General features: G+C 33.3%; 3 protein-coding genes and 1 pseudogene across 4 annotated transcripts; 1 reads left to right on the top strand and 3 right to left on the bottom strand.

Annotated features, from left to right (window-relative positions):
* The first annotated feature begins 2,289 nt into the window (after positions 1 to 2,289).
* LOC143625999 (histone H2B.7-like) lies at positions 2,290 to 2,673 on the top strand. Its single transcript, XM_077096204.1, has one exon. It carries the CDS (start codon positions 2,290 to 2,292, stop codon positions 2,671 to 2,673), a length of 384 nt encoding a protein of 127 aa, XP_076952319.1.
* A 3,795-nt stretch (positions 2,674 to 6,468) lies between these two features.
* Positions 6,469 to 12,266, bottom strand: LOC143628923 (pyruvate kinase 1, cytosolic-like; annotated as a pseudogene). The gene is made up of 16 exons (XR_013152842.1): positions 12,198 to 12,266; positions 12,060 to 12,127; positions 10,372 to 10,469; positions 10,108 to 10,263; positions 9,561 to 9,638; positions 9,359 to 9,490; positions 9,170 to 9,250; positions 9,004 to 9,075; positions 8,647 to 8,736; positions 8,410 to 8,554; positions 8,111 to 8,199; positions 7,620 to 7,715; positions 7,472 to 7,539; positions 7,287 to 7,386; positions 7,120 to 7,179; positions 6,469 to 7,053 (listed from the first exon to the last, which is right to left on the bottom strand). The product of XR_013152842.1 is annotated as a pyruvate kinase 1, cytosolic-like (transcript).
* Positions 12,267 to 16,369: 4,103 nt separating this feature from the next.
* Positions 16,370 to 19,970, bottom strand: LOC143627352 (uncharacterized). Its single transcript, XM_077097199.1, has 7 exons — positions 19,332 to 19,970; positions 18,244 to 18,367; positions 18,100 to 18,153; positions 17,367 to 17,458; positions 17,050 to 17,285; positions 16,819 to 16,974; positions 16,370 to 16,736 (listed from the first exon to the last, which is right to left on the bottom strand). Exons 1-7 carry the CDS (start codon positions 19,916 to 19,918, stop codon positions 16,654 to 16,656), a joined length of 1,332 nt encoding a protein of 443 aa, XP_076953314.1. The 5' UTR covers positions 19,919 to 19,970; the 3' UTR covers positions 16,370 to 16,653.
* Positions 19,971 to 21,321: 1,351 nt separating this feature from the next.
* Positions 21,322 to 24,312, bottom strand: LOC143628916 (protein PSK SIMULATOR 1-like). Its single transcript, XM_077098361.1, has 2 exons — positions 24,239 to 24,312; positions 21,322 to 23,198 (listed from the first exon to the last, which is right to left on the bottom strand). Exon 2 carries the CDS (start codon positions 23,170 to 23,172, stop codon positions 21,469 to 21,471), a length of 1,704 nt encoding a protein of 567 aa, XP_076954476.1. The 5' UTR covers positions 23,173 to 23,198; positions 24,239 to 24,312; the 3' UTR covers positions 21,322 to 21,468.
* Between the last annotated feature and the right edge of the window lie 1,071 nt (positions 24,313 to 25,383).

Genomic DNA, 25,383 nt, shown 5'->3' with positions numbered 1-25,383 from the left:
TGGTGAATTTTTTTAAAATAAATAATGTTGTATGAAAAAATTATGGACATTTTAAAATGATGGGGAATTGACATGTGTCTTGCATGTGAAGAGAAAGTCAACAAAGTGGGTTATTACCTTTATGCTCTTTCCATCAATTTTTATTTATTAAGTTAATCTCAGTCATTCAAATCTAAGATCAATGAACCGGATTCATTCTCACCCTTCTCATTTTTGTTGTCCTATGTATTTTAACTTTACCCTATATATATACTAGTTTTTGTCCCCATATTACGGGGCTGTTTTACATTACTCGTTTTTAATATTTATATACTTTTTTGAGTTTAATTTTATTTATTGTAAAAAAATTTATAATATACTTAGAGTTTGATGATAAAAGGGTTTCACAAATAACTAAGATGCTATAACCCGGTTTAAAAGTTATGGGTTTGGTGAGACACAATACCCGCTTATTTTTTTACTATAAAATTGTTTCTTAATTATAAATAATATCTTTTAAAAAGAAATCATATAATAAGTTTAGTATATCCTATTTTATAAAATTTTCACATCAATAATTTGGTGAGAATAATTTTAAATTTAATGAGATGTTATAACCCGTTTACGGAATATCTGGGTTTGGTAAGACACATACCCGTGAATTCAGGTCAAATGCATGTGAAGCCTCCATTTAAAAATCAAGCAAATCTGGTGACTCCAAAAAAAGGAGGAGCGGCCACATCGCGACACGTAGGATTTTTATGTTTTCGTTTATTTTATACATACATATATATATATATAGGGATGGGATCTAGAGAGAACTCCTTTTAAAGAGAGAACTACAGAACTAGCAAAGAATTATTTTTAAAAAAATATTTTGTGATTTCTTTTTCTTTCCTCCTTCTAATAAGATGATATTGTTCCTAAAAAAAAAACTTGTCGGTTTAGTACTGTAGTGCATATGTGCACTAATGCCTATTGCATATATACAATAGTGTTTTATTGCATATAATACAACACAATTGCATTATCCAATACACACTATCGAATATATGCAAATACAACACTAATAATTGATGCAAAACACATTATCGCATATATGTAATACAACACTAATGCACATATGCATTATATCGATTTTTTTTTAATTTTTGTATATAATATAACACTATTGCAAATATACAACACAAACAACTATATATGCTATTCAACACTATTTAAAATATCAAAATGCACACTATTGCACATATGCATTATAAAAAAAGTCGGTGTATTGCATATATGCATTACTCGTTAAATTTTTTTTATTTTTTTTCATTTTTATATTTTTTGTGGTGAAGAATAACAACATATAAAAAGGATTAAAGAAAAAAAATTTAAAAATATTTTTTTTATTTAATTAAAAATATTTCATTATTAATTCTCTAGTTCTCTCCATAAAAAGGAGTTCTCTCATGATCCTCTCCCTATATATATATATATATATAGAGAGAGAGAGAGAGAGAGAGAGAGAGAGAGAACTTATAATAAAAACAAAAGGTTTCTTAATAATGGTAAGAAGAGCATAAAATTGAAGTTTAGAAAACATGAGTCTATATAAGAAAATATCTAGCCTAAATTATATATCCTAAAAAACTATTAATCCCAACAACTATGTCCTAGATCTAATTACCTAAATGTATTCTTACAATTCCTAAAAAACTGTCTTTTTTACTTTAACGTGCTAATTGTGAGATTCAAGTAATGTAATTATATATACAACATAGTGTAATTTTAGTGTGTGATTAAACTACGATGTAATTACATAATTACATTACTTGATTAACTCGTCATTTTCCACTTGAATTTCCGTGCTTTCACACATTTCAATCTTTACCATCCAATAACATTCCCACATAATCCACGGCTTAAACTCACAATCCATGTTAACTAATATCAACCAATAGCAACACTCTTAATTACCCTATATATACCTAACCACCCACACAGTGACGGATTTAGAATTTTTTTTTATCTGGTTCGCTATTTTAAGATGCTCTAAATATATAAGAACGCGTATAAAAAAATTGGGTCGGGTTGACGATTCGGATTGGTTTAACGGTTCGGGTCAAGTAAATGCTCCACTACGGTTCGAAAAACACCTGGTTCGCTAAAAAAGTCGCTATTAAATGCTCCACTACGGTTCGAAAAACACCTGGTTCGCTTGACCCGGTACTCATTGGAATAAATCCGTCCCTGCACCCACACCACCACCTTTATTAACTCCATCAAACAAACATAAACATCCTTCACACATATATCACAATTTCAATGGCACCTAAGGCAGAAAAAAAACCTACCGAAAACAACCCCGAGAAAAACCTCCCAAAGGATGCGTCCACAGCCACGGACAAAAAGAAAAAAATATCCAAAAAACTCGTGGAGACGTACAAGAGCTACATATTCAAGGTGTTGAAGGAAGTGTATCCGGATTTAGCCATCCCAAGCAAAGCCATGGGGATTATGAACTCGTTTGTTAACGACGTCTTTGAGAAGCTCACGCAGGAGGCGTCTAGGCTTGCTAGGTACAATAACAAGCCGTCTATCACGTCAAGGGAGATTCAGTCGGCTGTGAAGCTTTTGTTGCCTGGTGAGTTGGCGAAGCATGCGGTTTCAGAAGGAACGAAGGCGGTGATTAAGTTTAGTAGCGTGTAGATTGGTTGAAGTTGAGAAGGGTTTGGTGTGTTTGGTTGTAAATTATAATTTCATATGTTCATCACTCATCAGTGTTATGATGTGGAATTATAACTTATGATGCATGCATGCATGCATTGTGGATATTTAGCCTTTAGTTATAATAATCGGTAATAATATAACCATGTGGTCAATTTTGTTCCAATGTTTATGATTTTGTTACCTAAGATCTCTTTGAATTATTTTTTATGAGTAGTTGTAGAACTCGGTAGTCGCTATAGTTGGGTAATGGAGTGGGGATCCGTCGAATTCTTTGGCTATTTTGGGGATTTGTTGAAAACCATGGTTGTTCATGGAAAGTGTTGGTCAAAATAGGCTATTTGGGGAATTTTCCCAATTTTAAATATAAATTTATCGAATTTGACCAATTTGACCAAATAGCGATTAATTGATGCCTAGCCGGATTTTTACGACCATGATCATATAATATAAAGTACTGAAAACTAATTACAAAATCCAATATCTTGCTCTGATGGTTTGGCTTCGCATATTGGGTAATGATTTCGGTTCATGTTACCAAAGGGAATTGAATTCAAGATCAATTTTAAGCTTAATATATATGATTTCAAGGTTGAATATCTTTACATGTATGATATCTTGTGCTAGCTTAAATTTATAGTATATTAGCTTTTATCCCTTATATTACGGAGTTGTTTTATATTATTCGTTTCTAATATTTATATATATATATAATTTTTTGAATTCTAATTTTATTTATTGTAAGGAAGTTAGTAGTATACTTATGATTTGATGACGAAAGGATTTCACAAATAAATAAGATATTATAACACAGTTTAAAAACTATATGGGTTTGGTGAGACCATGGCCCACTTATATTTTTTACTATAAAATTACTTCTTAATTATATATAAATAATATTTTTTTAAAAAAAATTCAGATATTAATTTTAAGTATATACCCATTTTATAAGATTTTCATATCAAATAATTGGTGAGATTAATTTTTAATTTAATGGAATGTTATAACACGTTTAAAGACTATCTGGATTTGGTGAGACCCACTCGTGAATTCGGATCAAATGAATGAAAAGCCTATATTTACAAATAATGTAATTTTGTGGCTTGAAAGAATGTAGGGAGTAACCAGAGAGCTTTTAAGGTTTCGTTTATATATATAATAGGTTAGGTGCCCGTGTGGAACACGGGTTAAAATAAATATTTTTTTAAATAATAACACCACATGAAATTATGAAATACAAAAAATATGTTAAACATATATAAAGATATAATATATTATATATGATAGACTAAATTACACAATATGGAATTATAAAATTGTTGAAAATTCATAAATTTCTAAATATTTTTTTGTATACAATATTTGTAATTTTAATTGTAACTTTTCCCTCTATATAAAATTAAATTAGTAGTTTCACTTTGTTTCTGCTTTTAACTCTAAATAACGCAACACATAACTCACCCATGAGTTAAAACAGATTGTCTGAAAAACACACTGACCATCTATAGTGATTAGCCTTAACTTTTATTCATCTCCATTGCATAACAAACATAAAGCGAAAATTTTCTTCTTTGAAAATTGAAATTAATTATTTTATCTAAAGGTATATGACTTTTTTTAATAATAAAATATGAGTTCCAATATTACTTCCAGATATGATTTCAGCTTTTATAACATGATAACCATATTTTATTTTCACTTTAGTTTTATTGCATAGGCCATTTTTCTAGTTAACATTGTAAGGAGTACCACTTCAACATTGGCTTTTGAGACTAACCTATGACTTGACAACCTTAGATTTTTAAGCCATTTAAAACATTAGGAAAGTAATACTTTCTTGTAACATATAATATTATTTCTGACAGATACCATCTAAACAATGGTAATATTTTTCATCTTGGAAACATGGATAACAAACGGTTGTTAGTTTATTAAACAAACTCATTTTATGTTGCAAGTATTATTCGCCCACTAAAGAAATCTATATTTTTGAAATATTCTAAACTAAAAGGACAATAAAGTTAATTTATCATCTGATTAACAATGAGCTTAAGTCTAACATTTGTATTCCTAAAGTAAGAATTTGTCATCTGAAAAACTAAAACATGTAGTCTAGTGTTTTTTTTTTCTGATAATTTTTAAAATGATGAACTTAATATAAATGATGGGTTGATTAAATGGTCAAGTAAAAAAAAGAACTTGTATATGGATACTCTATTAAACCAACCCGTGAACCGAAACTAATTCTAATCATAGACTATTTTGACTTGAACCATATTTGATCCTTTAATCGGTTAAAGAAACCCGTTCGTTTGAATTAACATAAACACTGAGAATACATAAATAGTGAATTTATATTTTAAGGTTTTGAAAGAAAAAACTTGTAATTTAGTAAACAATATATATAGATATTTAATAAGTTAAAGTTTATTAAAAATTTTAATTATAAATTAAGCTTGCTCTTCATCCAAAAATATCATTTCTTATAAACATTAATATTAGTGAATTAATATAATATATTTTAAATCTTAACGTTTGAATTAGTTATTTAAATCAACGTGAAAATTGGTTACTTATAAAAGCGTAATATTAATAATTAATGCAATACATTTATGTAAAACAAAATAATGTATTTATGTTGGTATTAAATCTTTTATATCAGAAAATCATTATTAAAATGAGAAAACGATAGATTAAAAAATTGAATTATAAAATATAAATAAGAAACATAAATGCATTTAATATGATGGAGAGGAAGGAAACTTTTGTAAAGATCACTCAAATATGATGATATGTGGCATAAGAAAACTTTTATTTATTATATAGGAGTAAAGTGTCATTTTCGTCCTTGTGTTTTGATAAATAATGCGAGTTTAGTCAAAAAATTTTATTTTTTGCATATGGACCCTTTACGTTTCCTAGTTCTTGCCAATTACATCCAAATCACTAACCCCGTCTATTTAATCGTTAAGTCAGGGGTAGACATGTCTTTTCACTCTTTCTTTATTAAAATACTTATTTCAGTGAACAGCGGTTTTCGTCCTTGTGGTTTGTCCAAATCTGTGGTTTTAGTCCAATAGTTTCAAGTTTGCAATTTTCATACTTGTAGTTTCATTTCACTTTCAATTAAACCTGAATTTATTAACCTTGTTAAGTTTGGTCGTTAACCCATTTGCGAGCCCCTCACATGACGATCAGTTTTGTCGTTTTTCTTCCTAAATAAACCCCAATCCTAATTCGCAAGCCCTCTCACGTGAGAGGCTGGGGTGTATTTGGGGAAAAGGGAAAAAAAGAAGGAACAAAATTGTCCCTCACGTAAAGGGCACACTGATGGATTTAACGACCAGAATTAACGAGATTAGGGAATTCGAGTTTAATTGCAAGTGAAATCAAACCATAGGGAAGAAAATTTCAAATTTGAAATTACTGGACTAAAACTGCAGATTTGGACAAACCAGAGGGACGTAAACCGCAGTTTACTGAAATAAGTATTATAATAAAGAAAGGATGAAAATACATGTCTACCCATGACTTAACAAATAAATTTAACACGGTTAGTGATTTGGATGTAAATGGCAAGAACTGGGAAACGTAAAGGGTTCATATGCAAAAAAATAAACTTTTTGGACTAAATTCGCATTATTTGTCAAACCACAAGGACAAAAATGACACTTTACTCATTATATAGTATAGATTATGTATGAGATAACAAGTTTAATATCTTGTGCTAGTTTAAATGTATTGAACTATATTCTTTCTATAAGAAAAACTCAATAGACATGCTTCATTTGATGGTTTACTTATGCATTATACTAGTGAGGTGCCACCGGAGCGACATGAGAGCCTGCAGCGGTGGGAGGCTGGGAGCGTAGACACTCGCCACGCGACATTAAAAAGAAACTGGAAGCGGCTAGAGATGCAGCGGGGAGCGTTGAAATACCATGCCGATGGAGCAGGGTACCAAGAAAGTACAACACCCGGCCTTATGGTTGAATGTACTAAGTAATAACGTTATGTCTCACATAAACACTCGTTAAACTAAAAGATCCACTTTTAAACGCGTTATGTAACGCCACAACAAAAACTTATAGCTCACAGGCTTCACGATATACATTACAACAACAAACACACTCCGAAATCTAACAAAAGGAAGTTACATGATATTACATACGTAAATAACCGCGTACTAGTAATTACTAACTAGTGTTGCTAATCTTCAAGCTCGATAATCTTAACCACAGAATCATCCCCAACTTTCTGGCACACGACAACCCGATCATGCGGCTTTATCACACCGATACTCCTACCGTGATCCAAAGCCACCTTCAAAACTGACTCATTTGTAGCACCAGTAGATTCCGCCTGCAAAATAAAACATTTATCAGCTTTTTCACAAAACTAATAAACTTTTTATAAAGAATTTCTTACAGGATGCCGAGGATCCGCAAGCATAGGGAAAAGACCTCTTATGATGAGTGACTGCCTTGCCTTTAAAGTCACCAAAAACCGCACGATTAACAAAAATAAGCTTTCCCATAAACAAATAATGAAATTAAATTTTACCGAAAAAGAAAACAGCTTATTATTGTATGTACCTCAAAAGCACCGGTAAATGTCCAACGAAGTTGATTCGTTTTAAGGCGTGGAATCACCACCGAGAGCACAGGCATGGTAGGTCTGTACTTCGCAATTAACCTGCAGATTTTATATTAATTATCAACTATTACAAAATGGGAAAATAATTTTTTTTTTTGTAAACTTTATACTATAAATTACACACCTTGCAGCTCTTCCGGATGAAGTGAAGCAAATGATAACCGATGCTTTAACCTTGATAGCAGCACGAACCTATATTTGAATCTTACGATTTAATATACTTATGATTATATCATTCGAACAATAAACATAGGTTATATAATATACTGTACCGCAGAGGAAGCAATAGATTCCAAGTGGGTCATTGGTTCACCGACATATTTGACGGTTTTCTTGAAATACGAGTCTTGATTGTACACTTTCTCAGATTGTATACAGTAAAGTTAAATCAAGAAACTGAATAATAATGTATGATTGACTGACAAATATAGCACAAATTAGAAATTAACTTCACAATTATACAATTTAACTGAACTGATTGTAAATTGCTGACGTGGCACTGGTTCATATGATGCAAATTGCCACATCAGACACCACACATGCAAAGAAACGCGTACGTGAAAAGATTATAAAAATAGTTTTTATTTACAAATTAAATATAACGGTCTTTTATTTGGTTCAACTGATTCTACATAAATCTATCATTTTACTGATATATTATAAAAAATTATAATGCGTCGAATCAGATGTCAAGTGGCATATAAATAAAGCGACAAAAACACGCAGCATCAGCGATTATTTAAAATCAGCAAGAAATAAATACCTCCCCACAAATTTTACCGACAATAGAGATGGTTTCGACAGGGTACAAACCCCTCATTGTCTCTGCACCTAGAAGAATTGCATCAGCTCCTGATTCAAACAAAAACATTTTCACACATAAGACAATCAATTACCTTTTTTGTATAATTTATATTCTATAAAGATAATCGACACACGAGCAAAATCAAAAAACAATCTGCTCTTAATAGGGTAGAACATACTAAACTCTGATTATAGGGATATCTATAATATAATATAAATGTATATTATTATAAGACTATAATGTACTTAAATACTGACCATCTAAAACAGCATTAGCAACATCAGTAGCTTCAGCACGGGTGGGCCTTAAGTTATCAGTCATGCTATCAACAACACGAGTAATAACAGCCGGTTTACCAGCCATATTGCATTTGTTAACAGCTGCTTTTTGAAACAAAAATACCTAAAATAATGAAATTCGGTTACGATTCTACAAAATAATGACAATTATAATGATAATATTCGGAAAATGAGAACAGGTAATTTCACGCTCACCTTCTCTGGTGGAAGGTCTATTCCCAAATTACCCCTAGCTAGAATAATTCCATCTGCTTCTTGAAGTAATTCATCAAAATTCACGAGACCCTGCAGCATATCGGGGACACACATAAAAACATTAAGAATATGCATAACTTGTCGAATGACGAGAACGCCCTTAGAACTTTTGTAAAGACAAAAATACCATTGACGAGGTGTCAATGAGTTATAGTTTGAAAGGGCTGTCTTTACAAAAAGCAAGGCTATTTTGGTCATTCAATATGCTTTTAACCGAAATTCGAATAAATGAAACTAACTATATACATTATGTGATCGATCATCTAAAAGAATAATATGCCAAAACAAGCATCTTACCTCTACGTTCTCAATTTTTGCAAAAATCTGAGTTTGACTGAGGTCACCTAGTTTAGAAAGATATTCACGAGCCTACAAAAAAGCAAGAGAACTGAATTGTATATGGAAAATAGTCAATACAAACAATTGAATTACATATGTAAGAAATTAAGGAGTAATTCTATACTTCACGAATATCTTGCCCGGTACGCGCATGCGACAGAGATAATATGTCAACACCGTTTTTGACTCCCCATGTGCTGATAACCTACAATCAAATATAAACGAAAAAAATAATACTTGATTGATTGATAAAGAACCCTTCGTTTTGTTTTAAAAAATATTGGTATAATTATTAAATATTGAGATTGTTTACCTCTTTATCTTTATCCGGGAGTGTTGGTAAATCAATATGAACTTGGGAAACATGTAAAGTGTATAATGTACCAGCAAGAACAGCCGAGTTTTTTATCAAACAAACAACATCATCACCTTTAACCTCGGAAACCTACATTGCATAAATAACCACTTAATTCAAAATCAGAATTTAGTTTAGTAAATAAACAAGTACAAATTACCTCCATCCAAACAGATGTTGTCTCACTTCCTGTAAACAAGTATTGGCCAAGAAAAATGGTGTCACCAGCCTTTACTGCCTACAAACATCAGTAATAACCTCAAATTGAACATACAGTAGTATGGTTTAATAAACGAATCTAATCTAAATCTGAACTATATAATACATAAAAATCGAAAATTGCCACGTATCGTATCCATATCCCTTCTCACCATTTTTTTTCGCCCCTGTCTCTTACTAAATATACCTCACTTTTTAGTAATGGATGTATATAAAAATAAAAATACTAATTATACTAATAAAACACATTTGATTTAATATATATCTTTTTATTTCAAGAAACTTTGAAATCTAATTAGGAAGTTTTTGTTTTCAATCAAATGGTAAATGGAAAATAAATTACATTACATAATAGCTAATATATTTTCGAAACCTAATTAGAATTTAAAAACTTTTAAATTTTTTCTAAAATCGTTAGTATGTGTAATTCATTTTTCCACCTATCCATGGCTTTGAAGCTAGTATTATGGTAAATAAGAATTCATTACCTTAGCTAGACCGCCAAAATTAATTGGCAATAAACTTGAAGTTGCTTCTTTCTCTTGATCGGGTGTTAAAACAACGAATGAATCTGCTTCAAGAGGTATAGGATGATCACCTTTGTTGACAACAAGGAGTTCAGGGCCAGTTGTATCTAACATAACCTACATCACACAGAATCATTACATTTAAAAAAGATGTTTATTCTTTTGATGGCTTATACTTGTAATAACAAATGGGATTTCATCGGATGAGGTAGTAATGAAACTTACAGCACACAGTTTCTTTGTTTTCTTGATAGCAATCTTTAAGTTTTCCAGTGTCTCCTGGTGAAACTCGGCATCTCCCCATGTAAAATCGAATCGTGCCACTACACAGCATGACAAATATTATAAAATAGGAGCTCAAAAGTATTTGAATATATTTATTACTAGCTTTAGAACCCGTGTATTAGACAAGTTTAATTATTTATTTATGCTACAAAACTCTCGGGTTTGATGCAATGTTTCAAAACCAAAATAAAAAAAAGCAAACGTTGTAAAAATCTTTTAGGGTCTATTCGTATGCACAAACAGGCCCAGTTTAGGTTTCTAGAGTTTTTTATGGTCTGTGAATATGGTAATTTGTAAGACTGCCTTCATTTATCAATCAGTTAAGTTTATGGTCAAAAGTTTCTAGTGTCCAGGGTAGTAACTAGTAGGTTATCCAATCCAATTTGGCCAGAAAATTTTTGTGAATTTGAACCATTCTGAACCAAAAACGTCTAACATATTCAGTTTCATTTGTGATGACATCTAGCAAGCAAAAATCAAAGTCAATTTAATTCTCTATTGAACATTGTTGCTCAACTGCTTGTAGCTTTGAAGGGAAGAGATCGGTACCGAGGTGGTACGTCACCGCAACATAATGATACCAAAAATGAGTGAAACCATAAACCGAATATCGTACTACTTTCTCGATTCAGTACCAATCGGTATTGGTACCAATGAAAATACCGATACCGAAGACGTGAAATTGAGTACCGTACCGATTGTGTTTGACTGGTACTGGTACCATTGAAAATACCAAATATTACCGAAACCAAATGATACTGATACCGAAGTCATCCAATCAAGTACCGTTATGGTACTGATCGTGTCCGGTTGGTGATCGGTACCATTGAAAATACACTAAAATACCAAAACCAAATGGTACAGAGATACTGAATACATAAAAATTGAATACCAGTAATTGTGTTTGGTTGGTAGCGGTTCGATACGGTATTAGCAAGGCCGGCCCCGAGGATTTAAAATTTTAAAAAACCTCGGCCGAGCTTAAATAAAAAAGCCATTAGGCCTTAACAAATAAGGAAATACAAAAGCTAATTTTTTTAAATGACGATCAACGTATAACAATAAACATAGAAAAATATAATATTATTAGTATGTATCTACTATCTAGTAAGACATCCTCATCATCCATTGGAAACTATCACTATCTTATTTAAGAAAAAAGCAAACAATTAACCAAAAGTCACTCAACAAACAATCATATATTATTATTATTATTATTATTATTATTCAATTTCATTTTCCGAGATATTGTCTAAAAGTATCATAAAAAAAATACCAAAACCGAACGGTATCAATACCGAAAACATGAAAACCGAGTACCACTAACAATACATCAATCGATATTGTAGTATCGTGCCGATCAATATAAGTACCATTAAAAATACCGAAACTCAATAGTACCAATACCGAAAACATGATAATCAAGTATGGTACCAATCAATATCAGTAGTCCGAAAACATGATAATCAGGTATCAATACAGTACAGGTACAAATACATGTACTGATAGTCTGATAGTGTTCGGTACAGTATCTATACGGTACCGGAATCGTTAAAACATGCTCATCATGCCACAATAATAACTAACTAACACACACTTTACCACCAGATAGATCCATGAATCATTACCAGACATTCCAGCCATTAGACACTGCGAAATAACTTCCACGGATCTTCGTCATTGACGGAAAATAACTCTACACAACACCGATCACGGTTGAAACGAACGGTAATTCAAATTAAAAAATTACGAAAGGAATGAGTTACAGATCTGGATGGTTCGAGGATGGAAGCCATACGTATAGGTTCTTCGAGCAGCAAGTGATTGGAGTTCATGTTGACGGATGGATGATTGGTAAGTGGATTAATATTAGTAAGAGTGAATGTTTGTTAGTTAGTTAGTTTGTTGTTGAAGGAAGAGTGAATGTTGTTATTAATATTAATTATTATTTAAAGCGAGCGGGGGATGGATTGGAGGGAGTCGTTGTTTAGTCACTCTCCGCCTGAATTTGACCAAAGTGTGTGTGCCCAATGTTTTAAGCGCACTCTTATAAACCATGATTGATTTATTTATCTATTTATTTACTACCACTGGGTCCCATGAAAACGCTGCGCTTTATATATCTATCTATCTATCTATAAACGAAGACAAAAAAATCTTACGTGTCGCGATGTGGTCGCTCTTCCTTTTTTTGGACTCGCCACATTTGCTTGATTTTTAAATGGAGACTTCTTATGCATTTGACCCGAATTCATGGGTATGGGTCTTTTCAAACTCAAATATTCCTTAAACATGTTATAATATCCCATTAAATTAAAAATTATTTTCACCAAATTATTAATGTAAAAATCATATAAAATAGAATATACTATCTTACTTATTTTAAAAAAGATATATACTTTATTTATATTAAAAAAGCATTTTGATAGTAACAAAAATAAACGGGTCTTGGGTCCCATCAAACCATAAGTGTATTATTAACTTTCATAAATATTATTTATAATTAAACAACCAATTTTATAGTAAAAGGAATAAACGGGTCTTGGGTCTCATCAAAACCATATAGCTTTTAAACCGGGTTATAACATCTCATTTATTTGTCAAACAATTTATTATTAAACCATAAGTATATTATTAACTTTCATACAATAAAAAAATATAAATGTAAAAAATAAATAAATATTAGAACAAATAATATAAAACAACCCCCGTAATACGGGGGATAAAAACTAGTTCTTAATAAATTATAATAATAATAATAATAATAATAATAATAATAATAATAATATAAGGTTCGAGATACTGTACAATAATGTCTTAACGTACGATAAGTAAAAAACAAAGGCAAAACCTAAAACCTAAAACGCTCAAAAACGGCTTTCGTGAAAAAAAATAAAAAATTGATCGATTAACGATCTAGAACTGTTTTTTTCGGTGAACCAATGATTAATTGGATATGGATTGACGATTCCGAAATGTTGGATGTGATTTCATGAATCGATTTCGTGAAAAAAGGGGATTCGCGTACATATTGTACGATAAGGTATTATTGTATTGGATCTTTTCCCTAAAATATACAAACATTAAATAGATTTGAAGATGTTATTGTTGTTACTAATATTTTCATAACCGGCTTGAACAGTGAACCGGACAGACAGTCGGTTCATTGGTTTAACCGGTCTGACCAGTCTAACGACTTTGGTAAAAAAAATGGAGGGTAGGGTTGGAAAAATGATTTTTCAAAATGAAAAAAAAAATCATAGTAAACCGGTTCAACCGGTCAGGTTTCCTGGTCTGACCGGTCAAACCGGTTCGGATCGGCCAGTTCTCTAGGAGCCGAGCGAACTACATAGAACCGGACCGGTCAATGAACCAAAGTCCGGCCGGTCAAGTCCGGTTTCAACATCATTGGTTGTTAATTTTAATAAGGACACGTGTTCATTTATGTTCATGAATGTAAAATCTAAATAAATATTTCATAAACATAATTGAACAAAGTTGATTGAACATAGAAGAACATATGTAAACAAATACAATTTTATAAGCAAGCAAAAACACCAACAACAAATACATAAATAAACACAAAATCAATTTGGACTAAGTCACAATGGTTTTAATATTTAGACACTGATACATTTTATATATATTTTTTAACTATATAAGTCATATTGATAAATGATAATTAGCGTTATATTAATATTTATATTTAAAAACTTATAATTTTAACTTGTATTTAGGACTCGGTTTCAAAAGTTTAAGTGAGCAGTTGCAAATATTTGTTTGCAAATATTTGTTTGACCGAGCCACTTGACCAAAGTCCAAAAATGTACCATTTGGATTGCCAAGCCATTTCCATTCGTCTTCAAGACGAGGGAAAGACAAACCCAAATTTTATCCACTCCCTTACAGTTTGACGTGATTGGACAAATGGATGGCCGACACCGCTAGTCTCCAAAGACTCGTAAGGCTCAATTTTGTATCGACGCCGCCACTTTGATAGGAGATATGATTATGTCTATTAGGGAACCAATTCCAATCCCTTATTAAATTTGTTAATCGGAATTATATTACTTCTCTCAGTTTATCCATTGAATCTTACTTACCCCCCCCCCCCAAACACACACACATCAAAGGAAAATTTCTTGTAAACTGTTTATGACTACTTTGATCATAGATTCAGTATATTTATTTAAGTACATATATGCCTATCTATATAAACAATTAAACATAGAGAAAAGGAGGTAAAATTGATATCAGCAAATAAAAAGTAGTAAAAGTAAAAATATTTTAACAATTTTTTTGTTCCACTTGAAAGAAACTAGAAATGGTCCAAAAGAAGCTCACCAATGCAGACAAAAATGTGAACTCGTCAGCATTATTCTAGATTAACACAAAAGTCACGCAATCATGCAAATATCAAATTAATAAAAAGTTAATAAAACATTTCGACCATACTATGTTTTGCTTTGCAATTTACATAATTTAGAGAAAAAGAAGGCTGGAATTTGCTTTATTAGGAACTGTGGATGTGGATTGTACATAACAATTTCAATAACTGTAATCGAAGTCGACTTTGTTATTATCCCGCATATTCGTTTCTTGTTTTTATTTAATTAACTTTTATTAATTAATTAAAAGTAAAATGGGCATTTTTCAATTTTTAATGGCCTATAAGTTTTTTGGTAATTACAAAAAAGTGATCTAAAATGTGTGTGAGTATTATATAAATAGCAGGATTATAAGCGTTCGGACATTTTATTTAATATAACATCAAAAATTTTAAGAAAAATGTGCCTCGGCCGCCCCCCCACATGGCACACGCTTAGAGCTGGGGGCTGGTCACGCGTGTATGTTTTTAACTCTTTTGGGGCATGAGTGGTGTTAACGGGGTATGCCTCACGGGTAAAGCTTGTTGAGCGGGTATATAGCCGCCACCTATGTAGGTACCAACTGAAAGAAGAGGACAGGGAGAGATGCATGTGTTTGTAAAGAAATGAAAGAGATGCGCGCGTGTGCGGATATTCGTTAGTAGACGGCGCTGGTGTTTGTGGGTTCAAAGTGGGCGGGCGAGTTGTCTACGCCAATAATCTTCCTTTATCATTTGAATTGATTTTTTTAATAAATTTTGTTCGTTAACTTTTTCTCAAATTCAAAATACCTGGTTTCGTTTTTTTTTGTTTTCTTAACATTCCGACATACATTTTCTTGTAACTATATACAGTAAACGGATTTTGCACGTGCTTGGTAACTTTGGAAATGGTCCTACTAGGGACACCCCACACCCCCTATACGCTCCATATAGGGCTATACGGGGGGGGGGGGGGCTATATGGGGGCCAATACACCGTATAGCCCTATACGGAACGTATCAATGGGTGTTTTTAGCAAAATGGGCAGGGTCCCTAGAATACCACTTTGTAAAACATATTTGGAACTTTTATAAATAAAATAATTTAGAAAAGTGATGACAATCTGGATTCTTGGTCATCACCTTATCTCTTTTGATATTACCACATTGAATAGCTGGGTCAGCCAATCCAATCCAAACCACACATCTAACCTACCAAAATATGGCCCAGTGACAAGATATTACTATGGAGAGTTTAATATTTGGGGCTAAACGAGTTTGGAACACAAGCGGGCTGACATGATTAAAATCACGTCTGTTTAGGTCAACCTGTTTATAACACAAATAACACGTTTAACTAATCAGACTATATATGTTTTTAAGTTAGCACGACACATTTATGACTTTTTTTTATTGGACCAATTATGCTTTTTATGCCATTCACAATGTTGACATGTTTATATTAATTTAAGTGTGTAAAGTACGTCATGCATTCGTGTTATTGAACTTGTTTCATTTAATCTTATTTAGGGCGTTGTGTTGTGTAACCCGTTAATTATATGCGTGTGTTGGCATTTAAGAAAATTACATGTTTAGTGAACGGTGTCAAGTTCAGGTTTAATAGATGTGTTAAACGTGTCGTGTTGTATACAATCAGCTTAATCCGAAACTATTTCTATCTGAAAACTCCTCCAACAAACTAACACTGGGCTTATTAACAATCAACCCTTCTAAAACCAATTCTACAGTTTAGTTTATTAGAATCTGCTGACAATAATAATGTACAAAATAAATAACCCTAATGGTTTTACTGTAACTAGACTCGAACTAGTACAGGCAAATAGGTTCCGAGGGTGAGTCAACTCGGTGAAAATTTTACTTTTCAATCAAGGTGCCAACTTGTTTTCCAGTCAACGCTTTTGATACATTCCCAGGTTTCAGCATGTTAAATACGACAACTATAATGCAAAAAAAAAAGACAATAAAATCAAATGAAAAAAAAAAGAAAAAAAAAGTGCAATATAGAGAGAATAAACTAACCAGATACTGCATTCTCTTCACAAAGCTGTATCGCCATTAAATCGAATGAAGTGCATTGTTTAGAAGCCACGTCACGAAACGAAATTTTGTCGAGTGTGACGTTATTATCATAGATACCATTTACATTTGTACCTTTAATCACAGCATTTGCATTGACTGATCAACAAAAACAACATTGTCAAATTCAATATATACTTGGAACAAAAATGTAAAAAAAGTAAATTAACATACTCTCGGAGGCTCTTAATGCAGCAGCTGCATCAGTAGTAAAAAGTGGGTTCCCAGTTCCAGCCCCGATCCCACCAAAAATAACAACTCGTCCTTTATCAAGATGACGCATGGCTCGTAATCGGTTATACGGTTCAGCAACTTCTGGCATCACAAACGCACTTTGAACTCGTGTTGGAATACCTAATTTCTGTAAAGCTGATTGAAGCAGTATTGAATTCATAACTGTTGCCATCATGCTACATTTATCGTTGTATAAATATCAGAATATTTGTTTTAAAGATATAGTGTTTTAAGTTAAAATAAATTACTAGAAGTACCCGATTTGGTACGCTGTAGGCCTGTCTAAATCAGTTGCTGATACCCATGAATCGCCACAAAAGAAGTTACGACCTCCGATTATTATAGCAACCTATAAATCATAAGTTTTATGATTATTAACATTTAAGAGTCTATGTTAATAGTATAATTAACAGTTTTTTTGTTCATCTTATAAAACTGATTGCTTTTACATGCAGTTTTCTAGGCCTGTAAATAAACCAAACGTTTAGTGAATTGTTTAGTGGGAAGTTAGTTTATGTCAATTTATTTGATAAACGAACAAACATGAACATTTTTTTTCCATCTAACTAAACGAACGAACATGAACATGTTTCTTGTTCGTTCATTTGTGTTTGCGAACATTTGTTTATGCTCGTTTGTTTACAATTTTTACATATTGTTCTAAATACTTTAGGCCCGTTACAATTTAGTCTACTTTTATAATTGTCCATTACAATTTGTTTTACTTTTAATAAATTTTTAGGTCCCAACATATTTATGTTCATATATAATTTTAATTGGTGTTTGCTCATTTATGTTCATTCATCTATGTTTAGCCATGTTCATTCATTTCACGTTCGTGAACCGCTCATTCTTACTATTAACGAACATAAACAAACAAGAACACGCTTATTTTCTTAACAAACGGACAGAACAACAAAACTCCATTCGTAAAACTGTCCGTTTTCGATCGTTTGTTCGGTTAGATTTAAACGAAAGAGAGATAAGTACCTCCACACCGTAACGGGAAGCAGTGGCTACTTCTTCTGCTATTTGCAAAGCCACCTAAAATTTAAAAATCAAGTTTAATGAATGTGTAGATTGCAACATATTCATGAAGTCAACTTTACTCAAACGACAATTTTAAAATTGAACCTTCGGGTCAATGCTTTGACCGCTTCCGGCTAATGCACTGCCACTAACTTTAAAGACTACCCTTTTCCATTTCACGTTTGTACTCAGCTTTTTGTTCATAATAGAGCCATTGTGAGGAGCAAGCCTTTGAACATAAACAACATGTATATAAGAACACTAGAGAAGATGACTTGAAAGTTGAAACAAATGTTTAGTAGTAGTACTATTATGCAATACTGAAAGCTAATACTCAATTATACGCAAAATAACAAAATATGGTTTCAGTATCAAATTTCAGTATTTTGTGATCGGTTTAGTATTAGATTTCTTGTTTACTGATCAGCTTAATATCAGATTTTAGTATTTTGTGATCCGTTTAGTATCAGATTTCAGAAGTCTGTGATCAGCTTAGTATCCAATTTCAGTATTTTGTGATCAGTTTAGTATCCGATTTCCACTATTTTGTGATTGGCTCACTATCAGAATTCATTTTTTTGAGTTCGTTAAGTATCAGGTTTCAGTATTCTAATATTTTGTGAAACTAACCGATCACATAATACTGAAATCTTATACTAAAATGGTCACAAAATACTGAACTCTGAACTAATCACAAACTACTGCAATACGATACTGAACCGATCACTAGACACATAAGATAACTCAAGAAAACCGTGTACAAATAACTGAATTGTCGAATACAAATAACTGATTTGGCTTCGGTATTTTGAGACCTTTTCAGTATCGAATTTCAGTATTTTGGGATCGGTTCAGTACTAGATTTCATTGGTTTGTGATCAGCTTAGTATCCAATTTCAGTACCTTGTAATCCATTTAGTATCCGTTTTCACTATTTTGTGATCGCCTGATTTTAGTAGTCTGTGATTGGCTAAGTATCCAATTTCAGTATTTTGTGATCCGTTTAGCATCTGATTTCACTATTTTGTGATCAGTTCAGTATCAGGTTTTTTTATTTTGTGATACTCAATGATCACTTAAATACTGAAATCCTACACTAAAACCGATCACAACATACTGAACTCTGAACCAATTACAAACTACTGAAATTTAATCATAGTTCAATATTCAAGAAACTACTTGTTTATGTTAACCTTGCAGACCGCCTTATCCGATTCGCAGACGACACACCCGCCGACTTCCCCTCACCTTCATAATCCTCCTCCTCCTCACCGTCCGAAACCGCTTCACTCACATTCGCATTCGCATTCGTCTTCACATGTCCGACTCCAAACACACAATCCATTCTCTTAAACCAAATCCACTTACTCTCACCACCACCATTACTCTCCACTCTCTGAGTCTCCAACTTATACCTCTTCTTCAAATTATCAATCTTATTCTTACACTGCTCCACGCCTTTCCTCGACCGCTTATCGCTGCATTCCGCCACCAATCCGGTCACAACTTCCCATTCCTTTCGCGGCAAATTCGTCCGGTTCAATGCTAAGTACTTCTCCGTGAAGGCTTCTAATAGGATTGTGATCTCCGAAGCTGTCCATTCCTCTCGTTCCTTCCGGTGATCCGAACTGGACTCAAGTTTTGGCTTTTTGTTAGGGGTTTTGGTTAGATTTTCGTCGGAATTGACGGCGGCAGGGGTGGCCGGAGACGTTACGGCGACGGCGGAGGTGGTGATGGTGTCTCCGTTGCTCTGTTCGTCGATTGGAGGTGATGAAGCCATTGAAGAACAGGTTGTTAGGGTTAGGGTTTGTGGTTTGTAGGATGAGGAAGAAGAAGGTGAAGAAGAATAGACTAACGACGTTAACGGATCTCGTTAAGGGTAATAAACGGAGCAAACGAGCCGAGTCCGAGCCTCTAATAAAGCTTGTTTACTAATCGAGATTGAGCTCGAGCCTTGTATAGAAAGCTGGTTATTGTAGTTTTAAGTATTTAACTCTTTTGAACTTTTATGTATTAATTTCACACTATACAACCAAACTCGAACGAGCTTTATTTCGTTTAAGATGTTGGATGCGAGCTCGAGCCAAGCTTAAACTCGTTAAGGTTTTCTCAAAACATATATATAATAATTAAATATGTATTAAATATTAATGAAAAATAAACTGACTGAACTCGAGCCAAGCCCGAGCTTGAAGAAATGACTCATGAGCTGAGCTCGAGGCCGAGCTTGAAATACATCGTGTTTAGTAATTGAGCCCGAGCTTGAGCCTTGTATGGAAAGCTCGTCCAGGCTCGTCGAACATCAACGAGACTAGTGTATTTTGAAGTTTCTCTCTTTTTGGACTTTTGTGTATTTATTTCACACTATGCAACTAAGCTCGAGCCAAGCTTTAGTTCATTTAAGGTATTGTACACGAGCTTGAGTTGAGCTTAGGCTCGTGAAGGTTTTCTCAAAATATATAAGCTAAACTTAAGCTTAAAAAAATGACCCGCGAGCCGAGCTCATGCTACGTAAGTCAAAAGAGTCGGCCCCATTTTTGGCTAAGCTCGTTTACACACCTATTGAAGATATATTTATTTTAGGTGCAATGTTACATATTATACTGGAACGCGTTTTTTCAAAACCAATTGTATATTAAGAACTACAATAATTGAAAAAAGTACTTGTACACGGTGCATTGATTATTGAGACCAAATAGTAAAATAATTACTTGATAAAACTCAACTTACATTTATAGGTGATTTTAAGGGTGTGCACGGTTCAAATTGATTCGCTTATTAGCCTCAACATAAAGTCGAAACAAAAAAAAAGTCATCATCTAATCTATTTTATTAGTTAAATAATTTTTCTGTTAATTAGTTCAATTTATTCGGTTAGTTTGTTGATTTTCGGTTCGGTTGATTAATTATGGATGATAACCAAAATTAAACTTGGGCTAAATTTTTGCTTAGAAATACATAAAATAAATATATAAAACATGAAATACAAAATACATAAATGTAGGTATAAAAGATAATAACATAAATTATGTTAAATTCAGTTAACTGAGAGTACAAAAAAGCTAATAATCAATTTTCGATTCGGTTATTGCTCACCCTTATGCTTTAAACTTAAAAAGCGTTAACAAATAAAAAGCAGCTTACAGAGACTCGGGCATTTACCATCCACCTTATAGATTATAAAGGTTAAAACATGTATAACATGAAAATATAATAATTCTAAACAACTTTTCACATCTGAGTAAACATCCTCCATATGACAAGTTTTATAGCCCTAAACTACTTATACCACCAACATGTAAGTTAACATCACACATCTTAAAACCAATACTAACCCATGTTAACATAATCATCAACCCCATTATCGCAGTCGAACAAAACTTTCGCGTTAACTTCTCTACTAAACCTCCAAACATAGTTCAACCCGACAAGAAGCTCGGTTATCATTGCCTCGATCTTTTCTTGATTCGCATAGTAGATTGTTTGTACAAGAAGAACATTTGTTCTGGAAACCATATTTTGATGCTCAAAACTCCTCTCTGATTGCCACCTTATCGTATTATGAGCAAGTGGAGATAACCAATCCAAAATCCCTAACATTGCATCATTCCATTCATCCGATAAAACCGGGTCGTAAACCGCCTGTTCTAAGCTTTTAGCGTACGGTTTTAACCTAACACGAAGGGCGGTTTTCACGTTTCTAGGCAGCATATTGTATAGATCGTCACGTGCATCGTGACCGATCAAATGAGGTGATGCGATAAGCTTTTCGAGAACCACAATCACGTTAGCATAATGTAGCGCTAACGCAACCGCACCTAGAGTTTCAGGTGGTGGGTCGAAGCGGTTCAGTTTCAAACTACGGGTTTCTTGAACTTGGAACTTAGCGGCAGAAGAGGCGGCATTCGGGTTGTTGGAAGGAGACCCGTTACCGTTACCGCCCATCATGCACCCTGTAAACGGGCCACCGATACTCAAACGGGTCGGGGTATCAGTCTTCTTTTCATGGATTTTTGATGAGTGATCGCGGATATGCCACCATCTGAGCCCGGTTCGAGCGGCTCGAGCTAAAGGTCCCGACTTTGACGTTAGCTTCCCGATGGGTCCCGAAAAGAAATTCATGTTTCGACTTTTGGAACTCGGAACCATGATTGAGTTACCAAGTGGACCTGAAAAGTACTTCTTCACATTACCAGTTCTTGTCACCGGCCCGGATTTGGCACCAATGTTCCCTAACGGGCCCGAAGAGAATCTTGTGAAGCTGCTCTGAACCGGGTAGTTTTCTTGAAGCAACCCGGAATCTAGTAATGTAGTATCATGAACCTTTTGAGGTAACACGTGAGTAACCCCGAAAACGTGTCCGATTCTTGCAAAAATAGTGAATACTGATCTTGCTAAAATAAGAACCACATAATCATAAGTTTTGTTCCATAACGAAATCTCTTTTAACCGTTTCACTTCGTGTTGTTTCCACGCCATTTTCTTGGTAAAATCAACAACGGTTATGGTATCGTGATCAACGTTTTTCTTGATTCTTTTCAAGACTTGTTCAAGTTGTGAAAGACTCTCCATTTCTTGATACAAATTCGAGTTAACCATAACAAAAGTTTCCATCTTTTTCACTTTCTTGATCATCTTCTTCCCTGAATACTGCCACTGGTACTGATCAACACCGAGTTGAATCAAATCGTCATACGCGCGTTCAAAAGACTTCAAAACCGGATCTTTACAGTTCGTCGACAGCCTCGTGACAACTTTCGACACGTTCTCTAAATTATGCAGCATTTCAGCACATATTAAATCGACTATGTAATCATCATCCTCTGAAACGAGCTTTTTGATACCCGTAGAGCTACTTATTTCCTCCCTAAGTTTTGTGACTTGTTTATCGGATAGTGAGTTCCATTGATGGACTAACTTAGACATTACACTTGCTACTTCGAATACTAATACTCCAATGTGCGCCTTATCGGGACCGTGGTCATGTTTTCTCGAAGGTTTCCATAGACCATGGAACCATGACTCGCCAACCATGGTGCACCCTCAAGAATACTCTGATTCTGAATCAATATAAAAGAAGTAACAGTCAATAATCAATCTCAAAAGGTACAGTTTGTTGCGGTTTAACATGTATAAAGCACAGTGAACGAAATGGTAACCTTTAAATGCATGTTTTTTCACTTCTACAAGTTATATCTAATAGATAATGTCAGTGTTCAAAAAATCGCGATTGGTCACCAATTAATCACTAATCGGTATGCTACCAGTTCAAGTTCACCTAATACAAATTGGTAGTCGGTCAAAGCCGGTCCAATTGGATTGGTCAAAAACCGTCAAAATCAAAGTATTTGAAAAGGTATACTTATTAATCCTATGCGATTGATAATTAATAGGTTTGAAAGACTATATATAAAATTTTGAAAAAAATTGTGTGTGTGTATACGTAACTTTGTAAATGAGGCAGCTTGGCTAGACTCGAGCTAGAAGTTAACTAGTTACTAGCCTAAGGTCGAGCCAACAAGCCGAGCCAAGCTTGGGTCGAGCTCAGCTTGGTTACAAAAATGATCCATCTCAGCTCAGATCGTTTCAAATCAAGTTTTTTTTTTGCTTGTTTTATTCGAGCTTTTGAACAGCCAGGGTGGGTTCGACCTCAAGCTCCAAATTTAACAAGTCACTGAGTCAGCTTGGCTAGGCTCGAGCTAGAAGTTAACTAACCTAAGGTCGAGCCAACGAGCCGAGCCAAGCTTGGGTCGAACTCGTCTTGGTTACAAAAATGAGCCAGCTCAGCTCATATCGTTTCAAATCAAGTTTTTTTAGAACCACGAGCTTTTTAAACAACCCTAGTTTAGGGATCTATCTTGACAACCCAACCCATAATCCAAATTTTTCACAAATCCCAATATCATTAAATCTGAATCAAAATTCAACCAAAACAACTCTTATTCAATACTCTCTCAAACACACACTATTCAAATACTAAATATTTAAAACCTTAGATTCAAAGTTCCAAATGCGCATACACTTAAAGCCAAACCTAACAATGTTCCATTGTATAAGAATGAATTCAAGTGAAGAGAACATGAATAGGAAAATAACTCACCGATTGAATCAGAATCGGAGCACGGAGTTCAAGGCGAAGAGAGAGAGAGAGAGTTTTAAAGATACGAAAGAGGGAGAGTGTGTGTGTGTGTGTGGGTGACCACCCAACTCGCACATGGAAAGATTATACAGAGTGGAATTAATATGCCACACAATTAATTCAATGGTTTAATATAATTATTCATTCATCCTTCTTGTTTTGTATATAGTGTGTTCAAGTCCCTATATAGTACATTATAGTCTAATACGGAGTATTATCTTTTAACACTCAACAAATGTTTCAAATGGGTTGCTTGATAAATTTATCGTATTGAAATATACTCGTTTTTCAATTCGGAGAAAACTCTCATATAAGGCTATCGCTTGCAAATACGCTCGAATGCATGACAATGTGATGAGAAAAAACTTGTTCAGTTCAATTATTCAACTAGTAAAACGTCACCTTCTCCATTATTATTTTTTTAACGGTCAAGGAATGTTTCAATGGTTACGGACAAAATTTATCATATTGAAATACACTCGTCTTTCAATCAAAGGAAAACCCTCACATAAGGTCAACACCAGCTCAAAGACATGACAGTGTGATGAGAAAAAAACTTGTTCAGTTTAAAGATTCAACTAGTGAACGTCACCTATTCACCTAATCTCTCATTATCATCCGATGCTGAAACTATATGATATGAACAGGATTAAACCTAAATTACATGACACACCAAATATTTCTCTTACCACTCCGGTACAAGCTTATTCCCAACTTATCACATGGAAAGATTATGCAGAGAAAACGAGTGGAATTAAATCATTAATATACTACACAATTAATTAAATGGTTTAAAACCAGTCCTTTTTTTTATAAAGTATTCTCTATATACATTGTTAATTAATAAACTATATATTAACTAGGGATTAGTTTTGTAACTTTAATTTTTTTAACAACCAATCAAAGAATATTATTAAATTAGTAATCATCTAAATTACATAAATATGCGCCTATACATGCATAATTGCAAAAAATAAGTTGAGTAATTATCATATAAGTTATATAAATATTTAAATAAGTTGTATAATTATTTAATAAGTTGCATTATATATAAGTGGCATAAACATTTATATAACTACATTTCAATCTCCATCACACAAACCCAC

The sequence above is a fragment of the Bidens hawaiensis genome, unplaced genomic scaffold (genome assembly GCF_021521415.1).
Source record: "Bidens hawaiensis isolate Kalapana, Puna unplaced genomic scaffold, B.hawaiensis_p1.1 tig00000458_1, whole genome shotgun sequence".
Classification (NCBI taxonomy): domain Eukaryota; kingdom Viridiplantae; phylum Streptophyta; class Magnoliopsida; order Asterales; family Asteraceae; genus Bidens; species Bidens hawaiensis.
This window is presented reverse-complemented; position numbering and strand designations above follow the sequence as displayed.

What these genes read in the sequence shown, in the direction of transcription:
- LOC143625999 (XM_077096204.1), top strand. Translation starts at nt 2,290, where the DNA reads ATGGCACCTAAGGCAGAAAAAAAACCTACCGAAAACAACCCCGAGAAA.
- LOC143627352 (XM_077097199.1), bottom strand. Translation starts at nt 19,918, where the DNA reads ATGGCTTCATCACCTCCAATCGACGAACAGAGCAACGGAGACACCATC. An exon ending in CGGATAAGGCGGTCTGCAAG is followed by an intron (nt 18,368 to 19,331) that starts GTTAACATAAAC and finishes TTATGTTCAAAG; the next exon opens with GCTTGCTCCTCACAATGGCT. An exon ending in TGCATTAAGAGCCTCCGAGA is followed by an intron (nt 16,975 to 17,049) that starts GTATGTTAATTT and finishes TTTGTTGATCAG; the next exon opens with TCAATGCAAATGCTGTGATT.
- LOC143628916 (XM_077098361.1), bottom strand. Translation starts at nt 23,172, where the DNA reads ATGGTTGGCGAGTCATGGTTCCATGGTCTATGGAAACCTTCGAGAAAA.